Here is a 25,166-nt window from a genome sequence, read left to right as displayed (position 1 = left end):
ATGTTTATCTTCAACATAACTGTGCGTCGCCCCAGGCTAAAAGCCGCGAAATGCAGTTTGAAAGGTGCCTTTGGGCCCGTACACAAGGCAGCATACACAAACAAATTTATCGATAACGTGCAAAGTATGCTCCCATTGTTTTAATTTTATGTCATTTATTTTAAAACAAGCATGATTTAAAACAAGCATGTTTAGACTAGTATAGAAAAATAAATGACATAAAATTAAAACAATGGGGTTTTACGCGCTAAAACAACTTTCTGATTATGAGGCACGCCGTTATGGAGGACTCCGGAAGTTTCGACCACCTGGGGTTTTTTATCGCGAACCTAACTCTATGTACGCGACTGCTTTCGCATTTTGCACCCATTGAAATGCGGCCACCGTGGACGGGACTCGATCCCCCGACCCTGTGTTCAGAAGCCTAACACTATAGCCACTGATTAACCACGGCGGATGACATAAAATGTTGATAAAACATAACCGATACATACATTTCAAGTTAGTCGTGTTACTGCAAGTAACAAACTTTATAATGACACCACGTGATTATACCACATCAGTAATTGGTAAAACACAAGAAAATAATTATAAAAGAACACATATGGTACTTAAATATGTCATGCAAAAGAAAGAAAGAAAAAGAAAGATGGCAATCAGGTAAAGTACATGAAACTGTAGGGGTAGGGAAATGGATGGGAACGCTCAGTATTGTTTTGAAACAAAATATTTGCGCAACTGTTTTTGAGAAATGTGTTAGTTGATCCCGTTCTGCTGATATTTGTTCAAAAGATATGGGACACTGGAAGTCAGGGAGTGTTGGCCATACGATGTGCGCCATCGCTATACCAGCCATCTCTAGTGGCCTCTAGTTCGAGGATCGCCTATTTGTTTTTCCAGCCTGGAATGAATGTTCGAAAAAATTAGGGTTTTGTTTGAAAATAAATGGGAGTGGAGTATGCGGTACTGATAAATTAGCGAGGCGTTTATGATTAATAACGGAGAAAGAGTTCTCTGGTAGAATGGGCTTACGAAACGTTTGCAACGCATCGTATCGCTTTCTTCTGGAGCAAAACAATTCTGCGCAGATTGGTCAGCGTAGTTGTAGCCCATTCAAGTGCGCAGCAGTCTACGCGAGCGGTGAAACAATGCATCATATATTTGCATTTTGTCCTTGCTAGGAATGAAATGGCGGCACCGCGACAGAGCTCCCGCAGCTGAAGAAAGTTATTTAGCAAGATAGTCAATATGAGCTGTCCACGTCATATCATCAGGAAAGATGACGCCTAGTGATTTATGCGTTGGCACAATGTCGATTGGAGTACGGCCATCTGCTGGCAGAATGGCGTGTTTGTGCTTAGCACTAAATAAGATGGCTTTTGTTTTACAAGCGTTGATTTTGATTCATTCATTCATTCATTCTTTATTTACAACATATTTTACAATATACGAAAGCATTACTGGACCCATAGCCATTGGCTAGTTCCGGGTCCATAGTGAACTTAGGCTATAAAACGCAACAGGCGAGCACACAAAAGCAGCAGATATATTACATAATAGTAATATAAACATAGATAACTCAGACACGCAGGTAAATATAACTCAGTGTTCTTTCATCCTCAACGCGCGCGAGCAACAAAACAGGCATAATACTTAACAATGACATTGACTTGCACAACTTGAGCAATTGACATGTACAACTTAGACAGGAATCTAAATTTAAAGAAGTGTCCTTTTATCGACAGTATTTTTCAAAAAAGTATTTTCTCACAGCAGACCTAAAGTTACGGGCTTCTTTTATATATATTGGCAAAGAATTCCAAATAAGTACGCCGTTAAATTCCACGAACCTTTTCCCGTACAGATTTTGACATGGGGGCAAATTAAAACACTGATTACTTGCAGCTCTCGTATTTCGTAACGGGGTTTTAAACAAGGTAATTGGAAGTGGATTATTGTTTTCGATACTACTATGAATTACCTCAGCAATTTTCAATTTATACAATGCCTGCACTGGCAATACATGCAGTGAGCTATACAAGTACGTACTGTATTGTGTACACCTAGAAGAGGTGATAATTCTTAATGCACGTGTTTGCAGACGGAATACAGGCTCAAGGTAAGTTATAAAGTGTTTCCCCATGAGTCAATACAATACGATATGTGGCTCTGAATGAAGAAGTACAGAATGCGTAGGATAGGATATCCGAAACATTCACGAGCCTTAAGAAGAATATAACATCCGTAAGCAAGCTTGGAACAAAGGTGTTTAATGTGAGTTTTCCAGTGCATGTCTGAATCAAAGAAAATGCCTAAATATTTGTAGGAGACAACTTGTTGTAGTTTTATGCCACGTAATGATATGTCCAGTATTTCAGTATTGAGCTTTTTTCTTCCTGTAATGAAAAACTGTATACTTAGTCTTACTAAGAATAAGGGTCAGTTCATTGGACGTGAACCATTTAAAAACATTATCTAATTCTGCATTTATTTTATCCTGTATATCGGGCAGACTGTCTCCAGTAAATAGAATAGCGGTGTCGTCAGCATACATCGAAGCCTATGAATGCCTAAGCGTTGCAGGGAAATCATTTATGTAAAGTGAGAACAGCATGGGCCCAAGAACGGAACCCTGTGGCACACCTGTTAGTACAGTTTGTAAAGTAGACGTATAATGTTTAAGTATTACTTGCTGCTTGCGGTTACTGAGGTAGCTTCGAAGCAGGTTCAGGATTTTGCCCCTAAACCCTAGATTGTTAATCTTGTTCAGTAATATCTGATGCTCAACTGTATCGAAGGCCTTTTTTATGTCGAGATAGACAACTACCGCAATTTTATTCTGCTGGAGAGCCGTATTAGGTAGGTGCGTCAGGGTGAAAACAGCGGAGGAAGTTGATTTCTGAGGTCTGAAACCGTGTTGGTGGGGGCTCAGTATATTGTATTTGGATATGAATTTGTTTATGTGCACAGAGAGTATCTTTTCAAACACTGTGTTGATCACGCTAGTAAAAGAAATCGGCCGATAACTTGATGGACTAGAGCGATCTCCGTCCTTATAAATCGGAATTACTTTTGCTATTTTTAATTCTGAGGGATATGTTTCGGAATCAAGGGAATGATTAAATAGGTGAAGGAGGGGACCCGCTAATATGTCAATGTTGTCCTTAATTAGCTTTACAGGTATTTTAAGAGCGTTTTACTCGACCATTTCCAAATATTTGAAAGCGCTGCTTGAGCTTTCTTGAAAACTTCATTTATCTTCCGACCGGTTACGAACAGACTTGTGTCGTCCGTATACATTACAATGGAAATGTTGTGATTTACTTGAGTAACATCGTTTGCGTACACATTGAAGAGAAGAGGGGCCAGGAGGCTTCCCTGCCGAAATCCTTGGGAAACATTTTTAGAAGAGGACAAGTAATTATTAATCGTGACACATTCTTGGCGATTATTCAAATAGGTCTCAAACAAGAAATAAGCTCCTCCACGTACGCCATAGCAGTACAATGTTTTAATAGTGTTGTGGTTGAATAATCAGACGCTTTTGTTGAATCTATAAAACAGGAAGAGTTAGTTTTCTTCGATATTGCGATGAATTATTTTTTTCTGTGTTAATAATGCTGTTTCCGTTGATTTTCCCTGGCTAAGTCCATGCGGGCAATCAGAAATTATACTGTGTTGGGTGAAGAAATTGTTTAGACAGTAAAGAAATATTTTTTTTCAGTACCCTTTGAGAATACTGGGAGGATTGATATAGGCCTGTAGTTAGTTATCTTGTTCCTTTCACCGCCTCTATATATAACAGTTACTTTTGCAGGCTTCATCGCAGTCGGGAAACAACCACTTGCTGATACTTGATTTATTGTATATGCAGGGGGGATGAGAAATGTCAATAATATATTTTACGGGTCCTATCGGCATATTATCAACATCTGCCATATTACTATTCTTTAAGCCATGAACACCTGACAAATTTCAAGTTCATCGGTGGGCGCAATCAAAATACTCTTTACAAAAATGATTCACGCTGACGTAAGACGAATAGTGTGATGGCTTTGTTATATTTACAAAGTGGGAATTGAAGTGCTCGGCCAGTGCAGATTCCGAGAGCAGTTTGTTATCGATTGTTAGCTCTGTTATCCTATCGTTGCTGTTTCCATGTTTCAAAACTAGATTGGTCACCTTTCACGCTTTTACAGGGTGCTTATGCGATAAACCAGAGATGTTATCGTAATACAACCCTTTCGCCTTTCTTAGCTCCGAGTTTAATAGGTTACCATACTTTTTAAATGCTACTAGCAGGCACAGTTTTCTTGACAACAAAAATTGCTTAAAAAGTCTATTTTTGTTTTTCATCATTTTGATATGTTCTGGTCTAATGCACGGTTTCCTACGGATTTCTTTCGTTTGAAACATTTATATGGAAAAGAAACGTCATAAATTTGCAAAAGTATGGACGAAATTCAGCGCAGGCGTCAGAAGCACTGGTCTTGGTATGCACCGCAGACTAATCGTTTTTGGTGTTTCGGACCCGAAAGGAGTCTAAGTTTTGCTTAGATAGACACCTGTATCTTACAAACGTTTCGGGAACATCATCTCGTGGCCTAGGTGTTCAGTAGGCGATTACAATAGGGCAATGGTCGCTTATGTCTGAGCATATAGTACCAACACTGTGCACACAAACATCTAAATTTACAATGAAGGTATCAAGTCCGGATTTTCTATCTTCTGTTATGCGTGTAGCTGTGGTAACGACGCTCTGAAAACCGCGGGCTCGGATTCCACTTACCAGCTCGGCAGAGTGCACATTCGTGCCAAGGGAGTTTGTTAAAGTCACCTCAATAAGCATGGTTCCTTGGCTGAGCGTGGTGAATTCTAACATTTCGTCTAAAAGATCTAAGAAAACAGCTATCTGTCCTCTGGCAAAGATAACTGCTGAAAGAGAGAAATGTGCGTTTATTGCGCCTTCTTTTACTCAGCTTGTTTCTGAGCGCTCAGCCACCGCGAGTCACTATGTATCAACAAGCCAACATCGACGCCCCTGTCATGCCAACGTCAGCAATGCGTCATCATCATCACTATGTCGCTATCATGTATCTGTTGCCTTACCGCGGTGGCAATGCCGTTGTGGTTGTGCCATTATCGTCACTACAGCTTGGTCATCCAACTATCCCCATGCTGTCGTCGCCATACCGCCTTTGTTGATCTGTCGCAATCAGATTCTTGTAATTCAATTGCCACTATGCCACAACATTCATGGCGTCGCGTTAATCGCGTCGTCTTGAAACAGTCTTTATCAAGCTTCCGTTGTCATTCCCTAGGCGTCATGCCATCATGCTCGTGCCGTTGTCGTTACCCCAGGTTCATCATCCGACCCTCGTCATGCAGTCCACGCGATGCCATTGTCGTCAAATAGGTTTCGTAATACAGTGATCATATGGTGACTTTTGTCAAGGACTCATCGTCATTCTTTCCTCCTCATACCGTGGTCATGCCATTGTTGTCATTGCTGCGTCATCGTACATGCATTGTGATATCGTCATCATAGTAGTCGCTCCTTCGTCACCATTTTAACTTCGTGTGCGGACTCTCTTGAAGCCGTCATGCCCCTCGTCTTGCGTCACGCTGTTCTGTGACCATCGTCATCATTTAAGTAACATCCCATTGGGCCCATGGCCTCGTCGTCATACCTCCATCGACGTCGTTGCTTCGCCGTCCTATTGTAATCATGCTCATTTATTATTGGTTATGTGCTGTTGTCATGCCATCATCGTCCTTGGGTCACCGTCAGTCACTATCATAACGTCCTTTATCATACTGCCGCGATCGTGCTGCAATGGTTGCGCCATCGTCGTAATCGCATCCTCATCTCCTGGTTTTGTCATACTGTCGTCGTAATCCCATCACTGTCATTAAATCGTAATCATTCCATTTTGCTATTTTGCTCGTGTCACCGCCATCACGTTGTGATCGTTGTAACTAATCATCATTAGGTATCGTCATCTCATTGTGGTAATGCGGCCATAGGCATCATTCCATTTGCGTCATTGTGTAGGGGACATAATAGTCATATTTAAGCCATTCTAATTGGCGACCTTGGCAAGCGATTGCCATAGCAAAGTTTCACGATACTGGATAATTCCCACAATGACCCACAGATATTAAAACAACCAGACTTCACAAATATGATTTGTTGATACATTCCTCGTGAGCTAATCGCATTACCAGCAATGGTAATCGTGAGATGAGTTCTGGCAAAACATCTTTCCAACCAGTTTTCAAGCCGCTATATTCCCACTTTCTAATGTCTGAGGAATGACGCTACCGAAGCAGAAGCGTGTAGAGGCCACGAAAGCGTCGCGACTAAAAGTCACCGCTTACGCATCACGTGACCAGGGCCTATTTATCGGCTTCGAGGTTGTTGCACGGCGCTCGTTTTCCTTTACCTTCATGATAGCAGCTTTGCGTGGCAGAAGTTACCACGACTGCAACAAAGAGTTCGGCGCCGGAGCGCAGTGTAAGCGAGGCACGCACGCAGGCATTGTCGTTCTGAACATAGAAAGCCTCCACAGTCTTACTTAAACTCATAACTTATTTTATAGCCCTCGTGTAGTTTTATTTTCGCGTAAAGTTGCTGTCAAGCGGCACGTTATTAGCGCGTATCAGCAGTCATGTATTTCAGATATGTATCGTACTTTTTGGGCCCTTGGAGGAAAAGTAATGCTCGCGATACGGATAACCTTGCCTACACAACAGTGATGCTTGATATTAGTTTCGCAAACAATTCCGAATGCTTCAGCTGTAAAGAAAGAGTAAAACAAAGTGCTGAGAGAATGCCGCTACCACTAGACAACCCAGAGTATTGTGGCGTAGTGTTCACCATTACTGCAACAATCTACTAGGCAATAGGCAATGGCTGATAGATTTTTCCCGTAAATTTCTGTGGGTTGTTCTATTGCTTAACATGTAAGCAGAAGCATTTTTCTCTGCTTTATTCACGAGCCTATTTCCAGCAATGCCTTAATTTATGAGTTGGTATGCAGACTAAGGATCTGAGAACTTGTCAGCGCTTTAGAACATTATCTGATCAACCTGTATTTATTTCTTCTAGACAACAGTCCTCAAGAACACATGCTCCGACAAGCTGATGGTGTCCTTTCATGAGGAAAGTTTGGAAGGTGGATGCCACATCGACCACGAATGTCATCTTACTGAAAGGTGCCAGGTGGAGGTCCATCAGTCAGGCACAGCTGTTTCAAAATCTTCGATCATGTTCGGAGTTCGTGTCCCTAAAGTAAGATTTTATTCCGTTACTTTTGTAATCTTTCATGTTGCCTTCACAGCATGTGTACTAATAGTTATGGGTACTAAAACATGGAAGATCTATTGTGAAAGTGACAACAGAGGAACAATACGTTATCTTTGTGTTTCTGTCGGTTTGCATTTCCCGGCTTAGTCTAGCGCGAGAAGGCCCGAAACGCTGAGAAATCCCGCATATGCTGTTCGGTCAGTTTCCTTTTATTTATTTCATAAGCAGTAAACATGCTTACATAAGTATACAGAAGCAGGTCCCGAGGCATGTAGCTTAAAGGGCAATATATTTGTGCAAGTATATAACATAAAAGAGCAAGGTAGTAAGCATAAAATGGAATATTATGCAAATTAAGCGGTGTACTAACTGCAAATACCATGAAAGCAACAACTAGCAATACAATTAAAACACTAGTTAAGGTGTTCAAGCACAAACAAACCAAAATGTTTAAAAACTGTACAATTGAAAAACATAAAAAGGAAAAACGAAAGAGAAGTTTGCAGGAGGGAAGTGATTTTGGTTATGTAGTAGAAAACTAAATAATGTTTCTTTGAAGAGACTGAAAGAAGTAAAGCTCCTGCCATCTAGTGGGAGGCTGTTCCAGGTAAGGCGGGGAAATTCCAAGACTAGTTATCATAATTAGTACGTATTAGTGGCAATAAGTGATTGTTAGCTGCCAATTTTGCGCGGTTTAACACAAGTAGCCTCAGAAAATATGTTTAATTGCGGAGGATTACTTGTTATTTTAACTAAGCTAGCAGGCTAACATATATTTAACTAGATTATTTGCTGAAGTTGCACTGGGGTTGTGAAGCATATTATAACCGCTGCAGTGGAATGATTACAACGATATTTCGATGGCCTGATTCTGCAAATACTGTACAGTGCTATGCGTGTTAGTTATGTGTTGCCCCGCATATTAACAAAATAATTTAGGAATGTCTGTATAACAGAATAGTACAGGCTTAGCATTTCTAGTTCTATAAAATAATACCAAGCTTTAAGCAAAATTCTAATACGAGGAGCAAGTTTTCGCTTCACTAGGCGATAGACTTTGCAATAAGATTGTCTAGAATTACACCAAAGCATGAGCATGAAGGAAATCAGCTATACGTAACCAATTATTTCTACTGCCCGAAATGCTAGCACCTTTTCTGCGTACGCATGGTGTCGCGTGCATCACCAAAACGCTGGTCAAACTGCGTTGTCAACTATGATTCCAAACATTGCCGAACTCCACGTCTGCAGTGCCCTGCCTGCAGAGCACCCCCCCTTCCCACCCGCGCACACGCTTTCTTAGTCTCTCAAATATGGTCATCTGCAAGAAGGCTGCCTCCCTCGCAATGAACAAAACTATGCATGATTACCATGGTGTGGAACTTTTTCTTAGATGCACGTAGTCCACCAGCACGCGAAAGCAGTTCAATGCAAGCATGAAGTTACCTGCAATAGGCAGTGGCTGCTGCTTTAGAAAGCCTCCATGTGCCAATGTTTAGGCCATCATGCAGAAGTCGTCCACGGCTTCATCCTCTACTGGTTGACCAATCCTATATCTTGTTGCCGAGTCCCTTATTTCAAGCATCACAGACCCGTGCGCTGGCGGTGCTTGCCACCATTTAACGATGCAGCAAGCATGTCGGCAAAGTGACTGAATTTCGCGCTTCGAATATTGCCACTGGACACGTTTCTTCCATCAGCGGTAGCACGGCCCATGTACGACGCACGTTGCGTCGAGAAGCAAGCTCTTTACATTCACCAGGCGTCCAACGCTCCCCTCTTTACCTCGCAAGGCAGCTAGCGACGCATGCATGCTGGTGCGACGCCTTCCCGACACTCCGATGATGTATCAGCGACTCAAAACCCATCCCTGCCATGTCATTCTTTCACTCAGTTTAGTCTTGCAGACCAAGGCAGAACGTAGCGGGCACGCCGCTTTATCGTGTAGCAAGTTTAAAGGGAAGCGAGAGATAAAAGCCTTGCTGCAACACACGGCTGCAACGCACTGGCGCGCCACCTTTATAATCTCAGAAGCAAAGCAATCTTCGAGACAATGCAAAAGACTGCGTGCGTACGCACGCGGGGCTGCTAGCGTGTGCACGGCTGCAGCACACGCTTTAGACATGACGCGTTTCCGTTTTTTACTAACTTGCATAGTCATCGTGGATCAGTACTGGTCAGGTTATATTCTTAGAACGTTTGTAATATGCAGCCATTGAGCAAGTTATGAAACTCGCTTCAAATCTTGAAATTTTTTGCCAGGATACAATTTCCTTCAGTTTTTCTGCCTGTAGGCATGCGGGGCGACTTATTTTTTGAGGATACGCAGGCATCTTAAAGCTTATAAAAGCCTATTACTGCGAGAATAAATGTATGAATTTTTCTGGCGAATTCTCTCCATTGGCGTTGGCGCGCTGTGATATATATATATATATATATATATATATATATATATATATATATATATATATATATATATATATATATATATATATATATATATATATATATAGAGAGAGAGAGAGAGAGAGATCAGAATACTTCTGGTGAATTTTTTGCCAGGATATATGCATATGTATCTCTACATAAGCAGATATAAAATTGTCCGAAAGCCGGATTCTCACAAAGGATCTCTGGCACAAAAGCGCGCTACCTAACAATTTGTCCCCGGACGCTTGCTACTCTAGGCATAACAGAGTAGCAATTAGAATTGCCTGTGTCCAGGGGACGTTAGCTGCCAGGATGCTGTTGCTTCTACCCAGCAGGAGTTGCCTTACGTACTACCGGTCGTTGCCGCATAGTGGCATTGACGTTGCGCAGCTCTATCCCGAGGGTACGCGATCACATCGCTGCCGCGGATGAAAACGTCAAAAAAAGCAGGGAAGAGATTGAAACAACAGGACCCATTACAAACATAGGTAGTGGTGCAAGGTAGACAAAAAAGTTTTGATTAAGAGAAGAAAGATTGAAGGGATGTATACAAAATGCTAGAATGAAAAGCATGTGTAGCATACCTGAATACCTCAAGCAGGCTAGGTGAATATTTGTCACAGCCTCGTTTCATAGGGGATGCCAATAAATCGTTAACATCACAGATCAATCGCGGCTGCTGAATTTCAACGTAGAGTGAACGCAAAACGCCCGTGTGCTGTGCACGAAGTGCGTGTGAAAGAGCCACCCGGTGTTCCAAATTCATAAGGAGTTTTCCTACTACGGTGCGCTTCATAATCATAGCGTGGTCATTGGATGTCATCGCTGAAGTATGCTTTTCGCCTTCCCGCGTGCTGTGTCGCCCAAATGTGCTATATATGCCAATAGCTTTCACATCATTCCAGGAGTCACGTTGTCACCCATCCAACTCGTCGCTCATGTGGACTTTGAGGGATTTCCCAAGAAGTGGATAGATCATTCGATGCTCCAAGAACTAATAAACGTACAAGACAATTATAGAACAAGTGCTCTTGGCGGGCGAAATTACATGTTAAATTGAAAATAATAAGAGCGGCTGGAATAAATGATCCATTATTGAAGAAAATACGCACGAAAGAAAACATGCCAATTAACAAGAACATTTGGTTGGCCTCTATTAAAGGTTCCTCGACTGCGCAGCTACCATCCCTGTGTTTGTCCCAGAGATTTGAAGCGCAGCGCTAAATATTCCTATCAGAGTCAGTGCTTCTCCCTTCGTGTGGACCTTTCACTATTTTGAGTATGCTTACGTCTCAGAGATAATAATGAAACTTCGTTGCATTAGACTGCAAAAATGAATAGCCACTGCAGTCATTTCAATTGGTTGCTCTTTGTAGTTATGTGGTCCAAGATGGTAAAATTATGTATGAGAAAGGAGAGGTATAGACGACGAAACGCAGGCTCGCATTGTAGACAGGAGAGTAGCTAGTTTTTGTGGGTATGGCGTTCGCATGAGCACATGTAAAGAAATTCTAGGGTCGTTACGCAGTGCCATTTCATAATGGCCGTCAGATGGGCATACGTGCGCGATTGCGTTTAAGTTATGTAAGCATCACCGCGTCGGTATAACAGATATGGCGTAGGGATCCGCTTTTTCGCTGATGTACGCATAAATCTTGCCGTTGCTTATGTGATAGTATTCATTTTTTTGGCAACATGGTAAAAAAAAAAAAATTCCGCCGTGGTTGCTCAGTGGCTATGGTGTTGGGCTGCTGAGCACGAGGTCGCGGGATCTAATCCCGGCCGTAGCGGCCGCATTTCGATGGCAGCGAAACGCGAAAACACCCGTGTACTTGGATTTAGGTGTACGTTAAAGAAACCGAGGCGGTCGAAATTTCCGGAGTCCACAACTACGGCGTGCCTCGTAATCAGAAAGTGGTTTTGGCACGTTAAATCCCAGAATTTTTTTTAATGGCCAAAAAATATAGATAGGTTTGACAGATTCGTCTACGATAGCTGCAGCCAGATTAGTGTTTTTTTCGGTATTGCGACCGTGAAAAAAATTCGAGCAAATGGCTTAAGCAAGTAACCTTCTACTAAGGGAAAAAGGGCACAAGAATAAAATGTACTATCGGCCAAAAAAGTAAGCAGACCACCGCTCAGGTGGCCGGAGCGGCTGCGGGGCCACACCAGGGCGCTGCTGTCTCGCTCCGCGCGCTGACGGCGAGAGTGCCCCGGCTGACGCCAGACTTCGCCCTCACTCTGACGCGGTGCTTTGTCACGCTTGATAAATTTCTAGTGCACCGTTCGGTTGCTCTACTGCTGGCGGTCGCGAAGAAGGAAACAAGGCGAGTAAGCCAAGTCATCGTGGTCGACGGCAACTTTTCATCGCACTGAGGACCCCTTCAAGCGACGGAATGTTTCCATGAATGAACTTTCATGACTAACTATGGTTATTCTTATTCGTCTTCCCAATTATCTCTTCGTGGCCGTACTTTTGTAAAGTTTCATTATGGCCTACGCATTGTTGTATCTATTTAAAGCAGTTTTCAGAGGCGTCGCTGATGGTAATATTAAACGTAGTACTGAAGACAATGACGGAAAAGTGATCTCGACATATAAGCCGTGCCCGCAGTAAACCTTGCCGCCTGCGACTATCGCGCCGGCGTGAAAGAGCGTGCGTCACCGTACCCGCCGTTGCGGCTACTTGTGCGATGTTGCCTAAAATCGAGCAGCGGTGGACGCCGGCGACATGCACTAATATAAAAGATAAGGTGAATATAAACAAAACAACAATCAGAACGGGTCTCCATTCCTTCTCAGTGCCGCGGTTTGTTGTCCGGCTGTCGTCTGCCCCTGTGCGACAGCGCCATGTGCTGGACTACCGGCGATGCAAGGTTTCCTTCGTCGAAACCACCAGCAGTAAAGCAAACGAACGGTGCACTAGAAATTTATCAAGCGTGACAAGGCTCCGCGTGAGAGTGAGGGCGAAGTCTGGCGTCACCCGGGGCACTCTCGCCGTCAGCGCGCGGAGCGAGATAGCAGCGCCCCGGTGTGGCCCCGCAGCCACTCCGGTCACCTAAGCCGTGGTCCGTTTACTTTTTTGGCCGATAGTACATTTGCCAAGGTGAAATAAAACTTACATTCACCTTCTTGGCTCGCAATACACGAATTCCAATGGCCTTTATAATGATACTGACACGTGTACTTGTTTGTCTTTATCGGGCGACACGTTTCACCGCCTAACAAATGTTATCGCACAGCGCAGGACGTGTCTGCATGTATCGGAAGCTTCTCGAATGTTATCGACGCTTCCATCCGCTGTCTGTGACCGAACCATGTGTAATCTGATCGCATGTGTGCGCGACGCGAACAAATTTGTGGAAGGCACGTGGGTCCCAGCGATTATTCTGGAACATCCGACGACTGATGTATAAAAGCCGATGCGCTTGACCCGCTGATCAGATTTTTGACGATCGCCGACCGTGTACGCCGCTATCGTTGTGCTATAAGAGTAGCCTGTTTTTGTGGGCACAGGTTCGCCGAATAAAAGTTAGTTTTAAGTTTTGCTACTGTAATCTTCAACGTCACCACCACGTGACATCTGGTGGAGGTGCTTTTCGTTCTTGTACCGGACGCCCCCGACAAGCCGTGATCCAAGCCCGGACCGTAAGAGAACACCAGCGCAGTCCCGGACCATCGAGCAAGCCACCGTCTTGAACAGCTGCCCCCGGAGCACGGACTTCTACCTGAGAAGACCAAGAAGATTGTGGCCAAGGCAACCCCAATGGCAGCACCAGCGTCCCCCGTCGTCCTGCAGCAGCCCAGGGAGCCTCCGACGTTCCGCGGTTCAACATTCGAGGACCCGGAAACCTGGCTTGAGACGTATCAGACGGTCGCTGCATTTAACAGCTGGAACAGTGACGACAAACTGCGACATGTCTTCTTTGCATTGGAAGACGCTGCCAGGACGTGGTTCGAGAACCGAGAAGCCACCCTAACGACCTAGGACCTTTTCCGAAGCGGCTTCTTGCAGACATTCATCAGCGTCGTACGCCGAGAACGAGCCCAAGCACTACTAGAAACCCGAGTGCAGTTGCCTAATGAGACAACCGCAATTTTTTACAGAAGAAATGAGCCGCCTATTCCGCCACGCCGACACGGAAATGTCCGAGGAAAAGAAAGCCCGCCAACTGATGCGTGGTGTAAAGGAGGAACTTTTCGCCGGATCTGTACTGCATGAAGCCGACCGAACACTGTCGACGAGTTTCTTCGCCAGGCCACTAGCATCGAGAACACACTGCAAATGCGGAACCAGCAATTCAACCGCCGCATGAACTTGGCAAGCTACGCCGAAGTTCAGTCACTGGCCGCCGACGACCTGCGCGAGACTATCCGAGCGGTCATGCGGGAGGAGCTACTAAAGCTGTTCCATTCATTGCAGCCTCAAGTGGCTTCGATTGCCGACGCCGTAGGTGAGGAGCTCCAACAACAACTCGGAGTAGCCCCTGAATCGCCGCAGCCTCCACCGCAAGCGATGACATACGCCGCTGTAGCCTGCCGTGACGTTCCCTGTCCGCGCCCACGGCAGGGCCCAGTGAAGACACAGTTGGGCCGTCCACCACCACCCCCGCCACCAGCACGCCAACTCGTCACCCCACGCGGCATTCCAAGGAAGACTGATGTTTGGCGCACCCTGACAACCGTTCGCTTTGCTATCACTGCGGAGAAGCCGGGCACATCTACCGCCGATGCGTATACCGGGAGATGGGACTCCGAGGCTTCCTCATTAACGTGCCGCGACCACAGATTTGCGAACGACATCGCAATATCGCCGACTACCTCGCCGTCACTCAGTGGAGCCCTCGACGACCGTCCCGTTCGCCGTCACCAGGCCGCTACTTGTCACCGCAGCACCGACCATACACCGGCCCAGCCCGGCGCCGCACTGCGAGCCCATATCCGGAAAAATAAAAGCAGCAACCGATGGAGGTGCGGTTGCTGTTCGTCGAACTGACGAAGATCCTCCGCCGCCGACCAAAACGACGAAGAGACCATCTCGACGACATAATAACGACACGCCACCGTCCCGACGAAGTCGGGAAGCCAAGACTACACCGACGAAAGACGACTTGACGACGCGACGTTCCAGCGTCAGTTCAACACGACGCAACCGTGAACCGGCGCCAAGACCTAACTGCTACACCAAACAAAGAATCGCCGACCTCGACGTGCTTGTCGACGGCCACGGAGCTACCGCCTTAATGGACACAGGGGCCGATTACTCCGTAATATGTGGACACATCGGCGGCCAGTTGAAGAAGGTTAAAACTGCATGGGAAGGCCCTCAAATTCAAACCGTTGGAGGACACCTCATTGCGCCGACTGGAATCTGCACTGCAAGAATTACCGTTCATGACCGGACTTAACCTGCCACCTTGGTTATCCTCCAACAGTGTTCACGAGACGTCATTCTCGGCAGGGACTTCCTGAACCAACACGGCGCAATCATGGACCTGAAGTCAAAATCCATAACGTTGTCGGAATATCAAGCGATGCCGCCGCAGAACTCTCGTAGTTACCACGCCTTGAGTGTGCTCGAAGATCAAGTGAGCATCCCGCCGCGCCGCAGCATTATTATTTCCGTCGGCACCTAAACACCCGTTGACGTAGAAGGCGTCGTCGTGGGCGACCAACATCTATTGCTGCTAGACCGTGAAATTTGCGTCGCAAGAGGGATCGCTCGACTCCACAAAGAGAAAACGGAAGTTACACTAACCAACCTCAGCGAAGAGTTCAATCACACCAACAATCGCGTACATCGAGGAAATTATGGAAACCAGTAATGCCTCCGTCCTCTCGGATTCTGCTGCATCTGCCCCGATGAGCATAGTCCCCGAACCAGACTTCCACGTAAATGCAAGTCTTGCTATGAGTAAGTAGCAACAGATCAGAAGTTTTTTCCGACGATACAAAGACTGCTTTTCGACGTCATCGAGCATTCGACAAACACCTGTTGCGAAACATCGCGTAATAACCGAAGAGTGCGCTCGACCACTCCGCCAGAGCCCTTACCGAGTTTCGACACGAGAACGTGAAGCTATTAGGCAACAAGTCGACGAAATGCTGCGCGACGATATCATCCAGCCGTCGAAAAGCCCGTGAGCATCTCTTGTAGTCCTGGTGAAGAAAAAGACTGAACACTACGCTTCTGCGTCGATTATCACCGCCTGAACAAGATTGCAAAGAAGGGCGTGTACCCCCTTCCACGGATAGACAGCGCCATGGATCGGCTCTGCAACGCTAGATACTTCTCGTCGATGGACCTCAGGTTTGACTACTGGAAAATTGAAGTCGACGATAGAGATAGCGAAAAGACCACCTTCATCGCGCCAGACGGCTTCTACGAGTTCAAGGTCATGCCATTCGGATTGTGCTCAGCGCCTGCAACGTTTCAGCGCGTCATGGACACGGTGTTAGCAGGAATGAAGTGGCAGACGTGTCTTGTTTAATTGGATGACGTTGTTTTCTTCGGCGGAAATTTCGACGATCACCTTAGGCGGCATGCGACAGTATTAAAGGCCATCAAGTCATCACGGCTCACTCTGAAGCCAGAAAAGTGCCGCTTCGCTTACGATGATGAGCTTCTATTCCTAGGCCACGTCATCAGCAAATCTGGAGTGCGCCCTGACCCGCAGAAGACGGCTGCCATCGCAAAGTTCGCGCAGCCAGTCGACAAAAAGGCAGTGCGCAGATTCCTTGGCATGTGTGCGTACTATCGGCGCTTTGTCAAGGACTTTTCACGCATCGCAGAGCCGCTAACACATCTAACAAATGTGATGTCGAGTTCAAGTGGTATACGCCACAGGCCGACGCATTTCAAGAACTCAAACGACGCATGCAGTCGCCGCCGGTACTTGCGCACTTCGACGAGGACGCCGATACCGAAATCCACACTGACGCCAGTAGCTCAGGCCTCGGTGCCATCCTAGTCCAGATGAAAGGGGGACTTGAGCGGGTGATACCTTATGCTAGCCCGTCACTGTCAAAAGCGGAAGGCAATTATTCTACGACTGAGAAGGAATGCCTCGCGATCATTTAGGATACAGCGAAATTCTGCCCTTACCTCTATGGCAAGCAATTCAAAGTCGTCAGCGACCATCACGCGTTGTGTTGGCTAGCTAACTTAAAGGACGCTTCAGGACGGCTAGCGCGGTGGAGCCTCAGACTGCAAGAATACGACGTCAACATAATATACAAGTCCGGAAGAAAACACTCTGACGCCGACTGCTTCTCACGCGCCCTCATCGATCCCCCGCCACAAGATGACGAGGACGACGACGACTTCCTTGGAATAATAGGCGTGGAAGACTTCAGTAAACAGCAGCGAGCAGACGCGGAGCTAAAAGGCCTCGTCGAGTATTTGGAAGGGAACACCGACGTTATCCCTAGGGCTCATGAAGAACTTCTCACGTGCTCGTGAAGAACTTCTCACCAGTCCACGCCAGCTACCTTCTTGTTGTACTGTCAGCGCTGCGTCCAGAAGTGCACGCCCTACACGACGATCCAACCGCTGGTCACCTCGGATTCTCCCGGACACTGTCGCGGATACAGGAAATATATTACTGGTCGCATCTGACCGCCGACGTCCCCCGTTACGTCAAGACATGCCGAGACTGTCAGCGACGCAAGACACCACCGACAAGGCCAGCAGGATTACTACAGCCGATCGAACCTCCTCGCCGACATTCCAGCAGATTGGGATGGATTTGTTGGGGCCGTTTCCGACGTCAACATCCGGGAATGAGTGCATCGTCGTGGCGACGGACTATCTCACCCGGTTCGCTGAAACTAAAGCTCTACCAAAAGGCAGCGCAGCTGAAGTGGCCAAATTTTTCGTCGAGAACATCCTGCTGCGACACGGTGCCTCAGAAGCCCTCATCACCGACAGAGGAACGGCTTTTACAGCAGAGCTCATCCAAGCCATTCTGCAATACAGCCAGACAAGCCACAGGAGGACAACTGCCTAACATCCACAAGCGAATGGTCTCACGGAGCGCCTGAACAGGACCCTCGCCGACATGCTAGCAATGTACGTCGACGTCGAGCACAAGACGTGCGACGCGGTCCTGCCGTATGTAACGTTCGCTTACAACACGGCGGTGCAAGAAGCAACACAGATCACGCCGTTCAAGTTGGTTTACGGCAGGAGCCCGACGACGACGCTCGACGCCATGCTGCCGCACGTCACTGGCGAGGAGAATCTTGACGTCGCTACCAATCTCCAGCGCGCCAAAGAAGTCCGACAGCTCGTCCGCCTACGGATCAAGAACCAGCAGCGTACTGACAGCCGACATTACAACCTCCGACGACGCTTCGTCGAGTACCAGCCCGGCGACCGTGTTTGGGTATGGACCGCGATACGCCGACGAGGACTGAGTGAGAAACTATTGCGACGCTGGTTCGGACCCTAGAAGGTCATCCAACCTATTGGCGCGCTAGACTGAGGTCGTGCCAGACGGCTTTTCGCATTCACAGCGGCGCCGTGCACGATCCGACGGGGTCCACGTGGTGCGTCTTAAACCATGTTACGGACGCTGACGAACTTTCCTTATTTTGTTTTCTTTGCTACGAGTGCTTTTCTTTATTGCTTTCGCTTGTTTGCAGCATCGGGTCGATGCTTATTAAGAGGGGGGGGGGGGTATTGACATGTGTATTTGTTTGTCTTAATCGGGCGACACGTTTCACCGCCTAATAAATGTTATCGCACAGCGCAGGACGCGCCTGCATGTATCGGAAGCTTCTGGATTGTTATCGACGCTTCCATCCGCTGTCTGTGAGCAAACCTTGTGTAATCTGTGCGCATGTGTGCGCGACGCGAATAATGAACTTTTTGGAAGGCACGCGGGTCCCAGCAATTACTCTGGAACATTCGACGACTGATGTATAAAAGCCGACGCACTTGACCCGCTGATCAGATTTTCGACGATCGCCGACCGTGTTCGCCGCTATCGTTGTGTTAGAAGTGTAGCCTGTTTTTCTGGACGCAGGTTCGCCCAATAAAAGTTAGTTTTGTCTTTCACAGTATTGCTACTGTGTTCTCCAACGTCACCACTACGTGACAATATTTGAAGGGTGGTCATTCTCCACTACACGAATGACTACCAAGCCGCATGTCTCAACTTTGCGGATAACGTCTTTGGTTTCAGAAGACCATTGCATCTTGTCAGAAAATATTAGCGACATTGCGGCTTGTTAACACTGGATACCCCGTGGGTCATTTAACATAGAACATGAACAATCGTCGCATGTGTGTCTGCGTGGCGCAGTTTCCTTGCTTGACTCTGATTCGACATGTTTAGGCGCTTAAATGGGTGTGCGGTATGTGCAGACGACCAAAGTTATTGCCTATGGGTCCGCTAAAGAACGCTAAGTGTGTGAGCGCACTAAACACTTTTTTAAGATGCCATACACACAAGCACGCATTGCAACTTTAGGGGTTCGTCGTACATTCACCACCGATACAAATGCGGCCGTGCAGCAGCACGTGCTCTCGCGCAACCAAATTATGCTCCACGTTCAGCCCAGACTATCTACTTCGTATTAGGGACACGTGTGCTGTCTCGCGAAACCTTTGGGACTGATGAAACTGTATACAGGATTTATGCAATCAAACACGCCAATAATTCTATACTATACTACACTATACAAAAATCCCAACCAAGCTTATCATTTATTTAATGAAAGAGTGAACAACCATTTTCTTTGTGAGAAGGATGGCTCATAGGCCTAACTCGGGAAGAAGCGGGGAAGGAAGAAAAAAAGGGCGTTAGAGCATTTCGACAATGCCGGTCTCTCGCAAATTTATAGAGGTCCATGAGACGATGCTGAATCTCAACTTGCGGATTAGTAGGCTCGCGCAGCGTTGGCATAGTGACTGCGTACCTCTGGCGAGCACTGCAGAAAACACAGCCCCATACCAGGTGACGTATGTTCGGTCTCGTTAGCATTTTCACATTGCACTAAGCCCAGTCAAGCACAGGGTCTGGCACCTGATTAGTACAGTCGTCGTCTTCGCAGGCTTCCCCCGTGTCTGCGCTTGCCAGCGGGTAATGACGTGGAAGCCAGGGCAAAACAAATGATCAATTTGTGTACCAACACTTGGCACCCAAGCGGCAAGGTTTAAAGAAGAGGAGATATGCTGGCCCTGAAGGACTTGCGCTGTTCTAGCCATGGTGTGGAGGGAATGCTATTCTTGGTCTGTAGTGGTGAAGGAGACACGGCAGACTTTGGGAGGCTTCAGGGGGTAGATAAAATTGCGTATGGCAGCCTGTGCGTTTGCTCTGTGCTAGGGATTTCACACTATATGGCGAGCATTTATCTGGAAGCCATCAGCTTACATTCGCTCAGGTTGCCAATCTTCGTCCATGGTTTGTGAAAGCTTTTATTGGCCCAAGGCAACAAAAGAAAACACCCATTTTAGTCGGATGAAAAGCGAGAACTGGAACTTAATTGTTAGTGAAATAATAATTTGGTTGGCTACATATCTACAAATGCCTATTTCCATTTATACTGAGAAGCATTACTTGCTTTACAGGTAACTCATTTTTGTGACTCGGAAGCGGGAGAGCTTCAACACAACTCCTTCGCACCGAACATGCAGAACGACATGTGCAAGGGCGCGTCCACCTGGGATGTCATCATGCGGCACAAAGACTTCAGGCGGTACGTGTACTTTGCTATTGTCCAGATCAATGACGTCCCAGAAATCCTACTTGAGCACAATGCTCTGTGTGATGTTGTGGTGTAACACTATACTATAACCGTAAGCGCATAAACTTGTAGGTTTGTCAGGAAAAACTTAAAGGCACGCATAATTATATTGCTCGTATTAACGATAAATACGGTCAACATAAGGTGGCCCAGCTATTTTGCACAAAGCTGCACGTTTCAATGTTTAAACAGAAAAAAAAAAATTTCAATAAACGCTCATTCCTCCTCCTCCCTCTCGTCAACCAGGCAGGGTTGTTGAATGGGGACGTGTCAAGAAGGCGGCACGTTTTCGCTGGCAGAGGCCGCTCTTCCCTGCACGCATTCGCCTAGCGAACCAGGCGCTGCGGTACGCGACGCGAAGGCGGCGCGCTACCTTGCGGGAGTGCGCAGTAGTGTCTTCAGGGCGTTTAGTTTTATTGAGGCAGGGAAACTATAATATTTGCCAGGCATTATGGGTAATATGCAACATATTTCTACTGAATGTTATGTGCCGGGCATGAAAAACTCTGTTGTAATCCAGCAAATCTTTGTATAAGGCCTGCATGATGCTGGGGACGCTGGCGTAAGTAATCGTCCGTAAAGGCTGGAATTAACTGACACTCATGCCAGACGTTCTTTTTTTTCTTCACGCGACGTTACAAATAAACAATGCAGTGATTATGCGAACAGCACAAGATACAGCGCGTGGAAAGTAACGCATGACATACGCTCGGAGCATGTGACGCCAATACGTGCTCAGAAATTCAGTGCGTGGATCTTTGTTGAGTTTTCAAACCCAACTATTCAATCCACACTATCCAATGGGTAACGAGCTCGTTAGACTTTAGGGGTATTGTGATTTTCCTGCACCAGATAAAACTGCTATTCTGCTCCTGTTGCCTGCTTGCTCAGTAAAAGGCAAGAACGTTAAAGGGACGCTGAAGAAGTTTTAGAATTGGTAGATTTGCGTTGGTTTCGAAGGCTGCCTAGTATAATTCAACTCCTGAAGTTATTTTCTCGATTGTGCACGTAGCAGCGCTGCAATCGCCGTTCAAATTTTTGTTGAAACTCCGCCCCTCCCCCTCGCCTTGCGGCCAAGCGTAGCGGTGCAAGCCGGGGCGCGAGGATGACGTCAATACAGGGGTAAGGTGAGTGCTCTATTCGACTCACGCAACCCGCCGACACCTAAGACGACGTCACGATCGTCTTAGCCATCAGAGCCCGTCAACCCACGCACGGCATCTGCCACAGACGCTGCGGCTTGTTTTTGCTAAATAAAGCGAATAGCTGTGAATCGTGGCCTGTTAAACTATGATTTTCGTATTGAGGGAGTAAAAAACTTCCATAATTCGCTGAGAGCTCAGTTTTTTTAGAAGCGCTTCAGGTGCCCATTAAATGCGTAGCCTAACTATCGGCTTTGTTCCTAATAGTTCCAGCATTCATGTGATGGAAAGAAAAGCAAGAAAGAGAAGTAGTTTTCGCCAGCTGCCGTCAAAGGCAGGAACTGGACAATGTTGGCGGCATCACGACTACAACAATGCCGGCAACATTACGACTGTTCCAGTGCCACAAACCCTTGATAAAACTCTGGAGAGGAAACTACATCGCATTTTGTCCTCTGGCTACATCTTTCTATGAAGCGTAATGATAGCTGCAAAGTGCGATACGGAAAAAGCAATGAAAGCTCACAGTATTTCCACAAAAATAGTATGAACAAAATTTCCTTTCGCAATTTTAAGCAGCTGCGGCTTTAGGTTTTCTGAGCGTGTAGTGGTGGACCTAACTACTGGCCACGGGCGAGCACACTTCGTTGAAGATGGATGAGACGGGCCTTGAATACGTAGATTCAAGAGCATGTTGCAACAGCTTAGGCGGCCAAAATTAATTAGCAGCCCTTGAAAACGATGTCACGGTAGCGCATTCTTTTCTGCTGTTTTCGTATGTTAATTGCAGGTAATCTGTCGAAGTAGTAAACCGCATTTGCTCGCACTGAGTGCATTACTGCTTTCCCAACGAAATCTTGAATACTCTCGCCTTAGAAATAATACCCTTACGTGTGGCGAAAAAGAAAACAGTACGTTTGCTTAGGTGAAACTGCCCTATCATGAGCACTTTTCAGATTTTGACACCCTGCAGGATGTTCTGATTTTATGCTGCCATGAATGGTCAATCTACTTCTCATAAGATGGGGCTTTGCTCACAAGGTCGATAAAGTCCCGTGCATGTTGCTTAATTCAATTACCAGTGCTCAGACGACAAGACGACAAACATATATAAATTGATAATGGAAAAGTAGTGTTCCTATATCATCTTCTGTGATTGCATAAGAGTGTGCTACCTGTACGGAAAATACAATCAACCTCCGATTACTGTTATGGGCAAAAAGTAAGTACGGAGCGGTAAAAGAAGAAATTAAATAGCGTGAAGAAGTTATGTCTAGTACAGTCTCACTGTTGTAAAAATGACACAAGACCACGAAAATGCTGTTAGCGAAGTAGACGAGCACAAATGGATATCATCGACTGACGTTACCTTCCATTATATGCAGTCTCTTACGCTAATCTCTCGATTCTCGCTTAACACAACATAAAAAACAAAACAAATATGCCTTCGTGTTTGCCCGTACACTGGGCCTATCTTCTCTTCTGTTGGCGCATGGCATTAGTCTGTATTAGGAGTATATATATATTTTGTAAGTGGCAACTTGCTTTTTCTCATACCTTGTGTTCAGGCTGCCTGCTCCAGATATGTCGAAGCCGATCCAGGTGGACATCATAGAACTCCAGCAAAAACCAAGCGAGGTCCGACGAGCTGTTCTTGCTTTAGACGTATCCGGCAGCATGAGTGTAAGAACCTTTTGCTTCCTGCGCTCTTTATTATTAATAACTTGCTGGGATATTCAACCAATAGGCATAAATGCAGTCGCAACTTCCATGTGGTACCTTATGTTGTGAAGCAATCACTGAGCACCGATCCCTATATTTACAATACCCTAATAGAATTCCAGCTCAAATAGACAAGTAACGTCTTTACGCGCACCTGAGCCATGCTCATTACGCTAGAAAGAGATGAAGCACTGATAGCTCTTTTTTTCCGATTGTCAGTTACCGTGTGTTCTCATTATAAAATATTAAGAGAAGCACACGCACACACAAGAGAAGATAACGGGACAGGGCGCCCTGTCCCGTTCTCTTCTCTTGTGTGTGTCCGTTTATTTGGCGTCTGGGTGATTCCACGAGAGATCAACACGGGTAAAAAAATTCATATTTTAGATATCATTGAATATTTTATATTTTATGCACATATCACTCGGTAGCACTAAAGTGAACGTGGCTCCTTTATTTAAATAAATATTTTAGGAGGAAAAAAATAACTAGATTCTTCAGTGTGGAGGTGCCTATATTATGCCCAAGGCATTTTCACAAATTCACAACGATGTGAAATACATTATGTTACAGCTACAAGGAATACATTCTTGTGTGTAAAACGTAGACGTAAAGAAGGGTCAGCTAGCACTGTTTGAGCCTTCCGTGTAAAACGCAAGTGTTTTAGAAAAATTCCTTAATTTGGTACAATCTTCAAAAGTTGCTATATTTACGATTTTTTCTCAACTAAACCAATCCATGTAACCTTTTGAAATTCGCTGGACTGTGAGACGCTGTATCACAAATAACCATTTCTAAGATTCGCTTCAAATTTGAAGTTTTGACAAAAATAAACGCTATTTATGAATCAAAATAAAAAAAAATCCATCGTAAATTTTTTCTCAAAATGTCGTAAACAACTGTTTACAAGCACGTGGAAAGGAATATTAAAAAACATGTCTAATTATTTTGTTTGTAATCACAATACAGCTGGCAGAAATGAGAGCTTTGCCAGAATGCAGCAAGGTGCTAAGAGAAAGGGACATTAGGGTAAAAAGAGCGTGCATAAGGCTCTGACTTGCCTAAACTTGACCGTGATTGCGACGTAAAGGCAGTTATGACCTCATAATTAATAGTTCTGCATAAAAGTGCGTTTAGTACACTACATATTCGCTTGAATGGGAATAAAGTAGCTTCAACATAACTATTACGTGACTTATTTTATTTAACGGCAAGTGCCTGCACCTTGTAGCGTAGATAAGTTGTGCCTTCTGTTAATGTAGGTTTGCATTTATTTGTCTGCTACAGAATTAACGGTTAACTCTGTGTGAATGTACACAGCTAACAGACTGTACAGCAGGTAAATGCCTCTGAAAATGTCGTACTGGTCATTACATGAACGTCATTATAAAACCTAAGAGGCGGTGGTGGGAGTAGCGATAGTGGTTAAGGCAGGGTTAGCCGGCAGATAGTGCCAGCGATTGCTTATTTTACCGGCTCTGAAGAAAAAGAAAAAGGAACTGTTAGATCGCTATATAATGAAAAGTTCACAGTCCCTAAGGATCACCACTTGTCGGAAAGTTCAGTTTCTTAGAAAAACTGGAAAGAAGCACGACACTTCCTCTTTCAGATACTTGGGTCTTTTGGGAAACATTACCTGTTGCGCGCACTCATAAGGAAATTGCCTTCTGCGCAAAACCTCAAGTAGAGCATTTATTTCTTCATTGAAGTATTGGCAGGACCAGATGAACTCTCGGCCAAACTTGCTGGTATACAATGCATAGGATAGTTGAAGCACCACTGACGAATCCTAAACGATGATAGCGTGCTGA

The 25,166-nt window shown here is 45.7% G+C and overlaps 1 protein-coding gene across 1 annotated transcript in view; it reads left to right on the top strand.

Annotated features, from left to right (window-relative positions):
- The window catches only part of LOC129384105 (calcium-activated chloride channel regulator 1-like), a 548,714-nt gene that overhangs the window by 317,677 nt on the left and 205,871 nt on the right, over nt 1–25,166 (top strand). Inside the window, exons 7-9 of the mRNA XM_055069245.1 lie at nt 7,112–7,294; nt 20,316–20,443; nt 23,202–23,316. Of these exons, the coding sequence (XP_054925220.1) occupies nt 7,112–7,294; nt 20,316–20,443; nt 23,202–23,316 (426 nt within the window). The remainder of the gene's footprint in view (nt 1–7,111; nt 7,295–20,315; nt 20,444–23,201; nt 23,317–25,166) is intronic.

The sequence above is a fragment of the Dermacentor andersoni genome, chromosome 9 (genome assembly GCF_023375885.2).
Source record: "Dermacentor andersoni chromosome 9, qqDerAnde1_hic_scaffold, whole genome shotgun sequence".
Taxonomy (NCBI): domain Eukaryota; kingdom Metazoa; phylum Arthropoda; class Arachnida; order Ixodida; family Ixodidae; genus Dermacentor; species Dermacentor andersoni.
The sequence above is the reverse complement of the archived record's forward strand: the minus strand, read 5'-3'. Positions and strand labels throughout refer to the sequence as shown.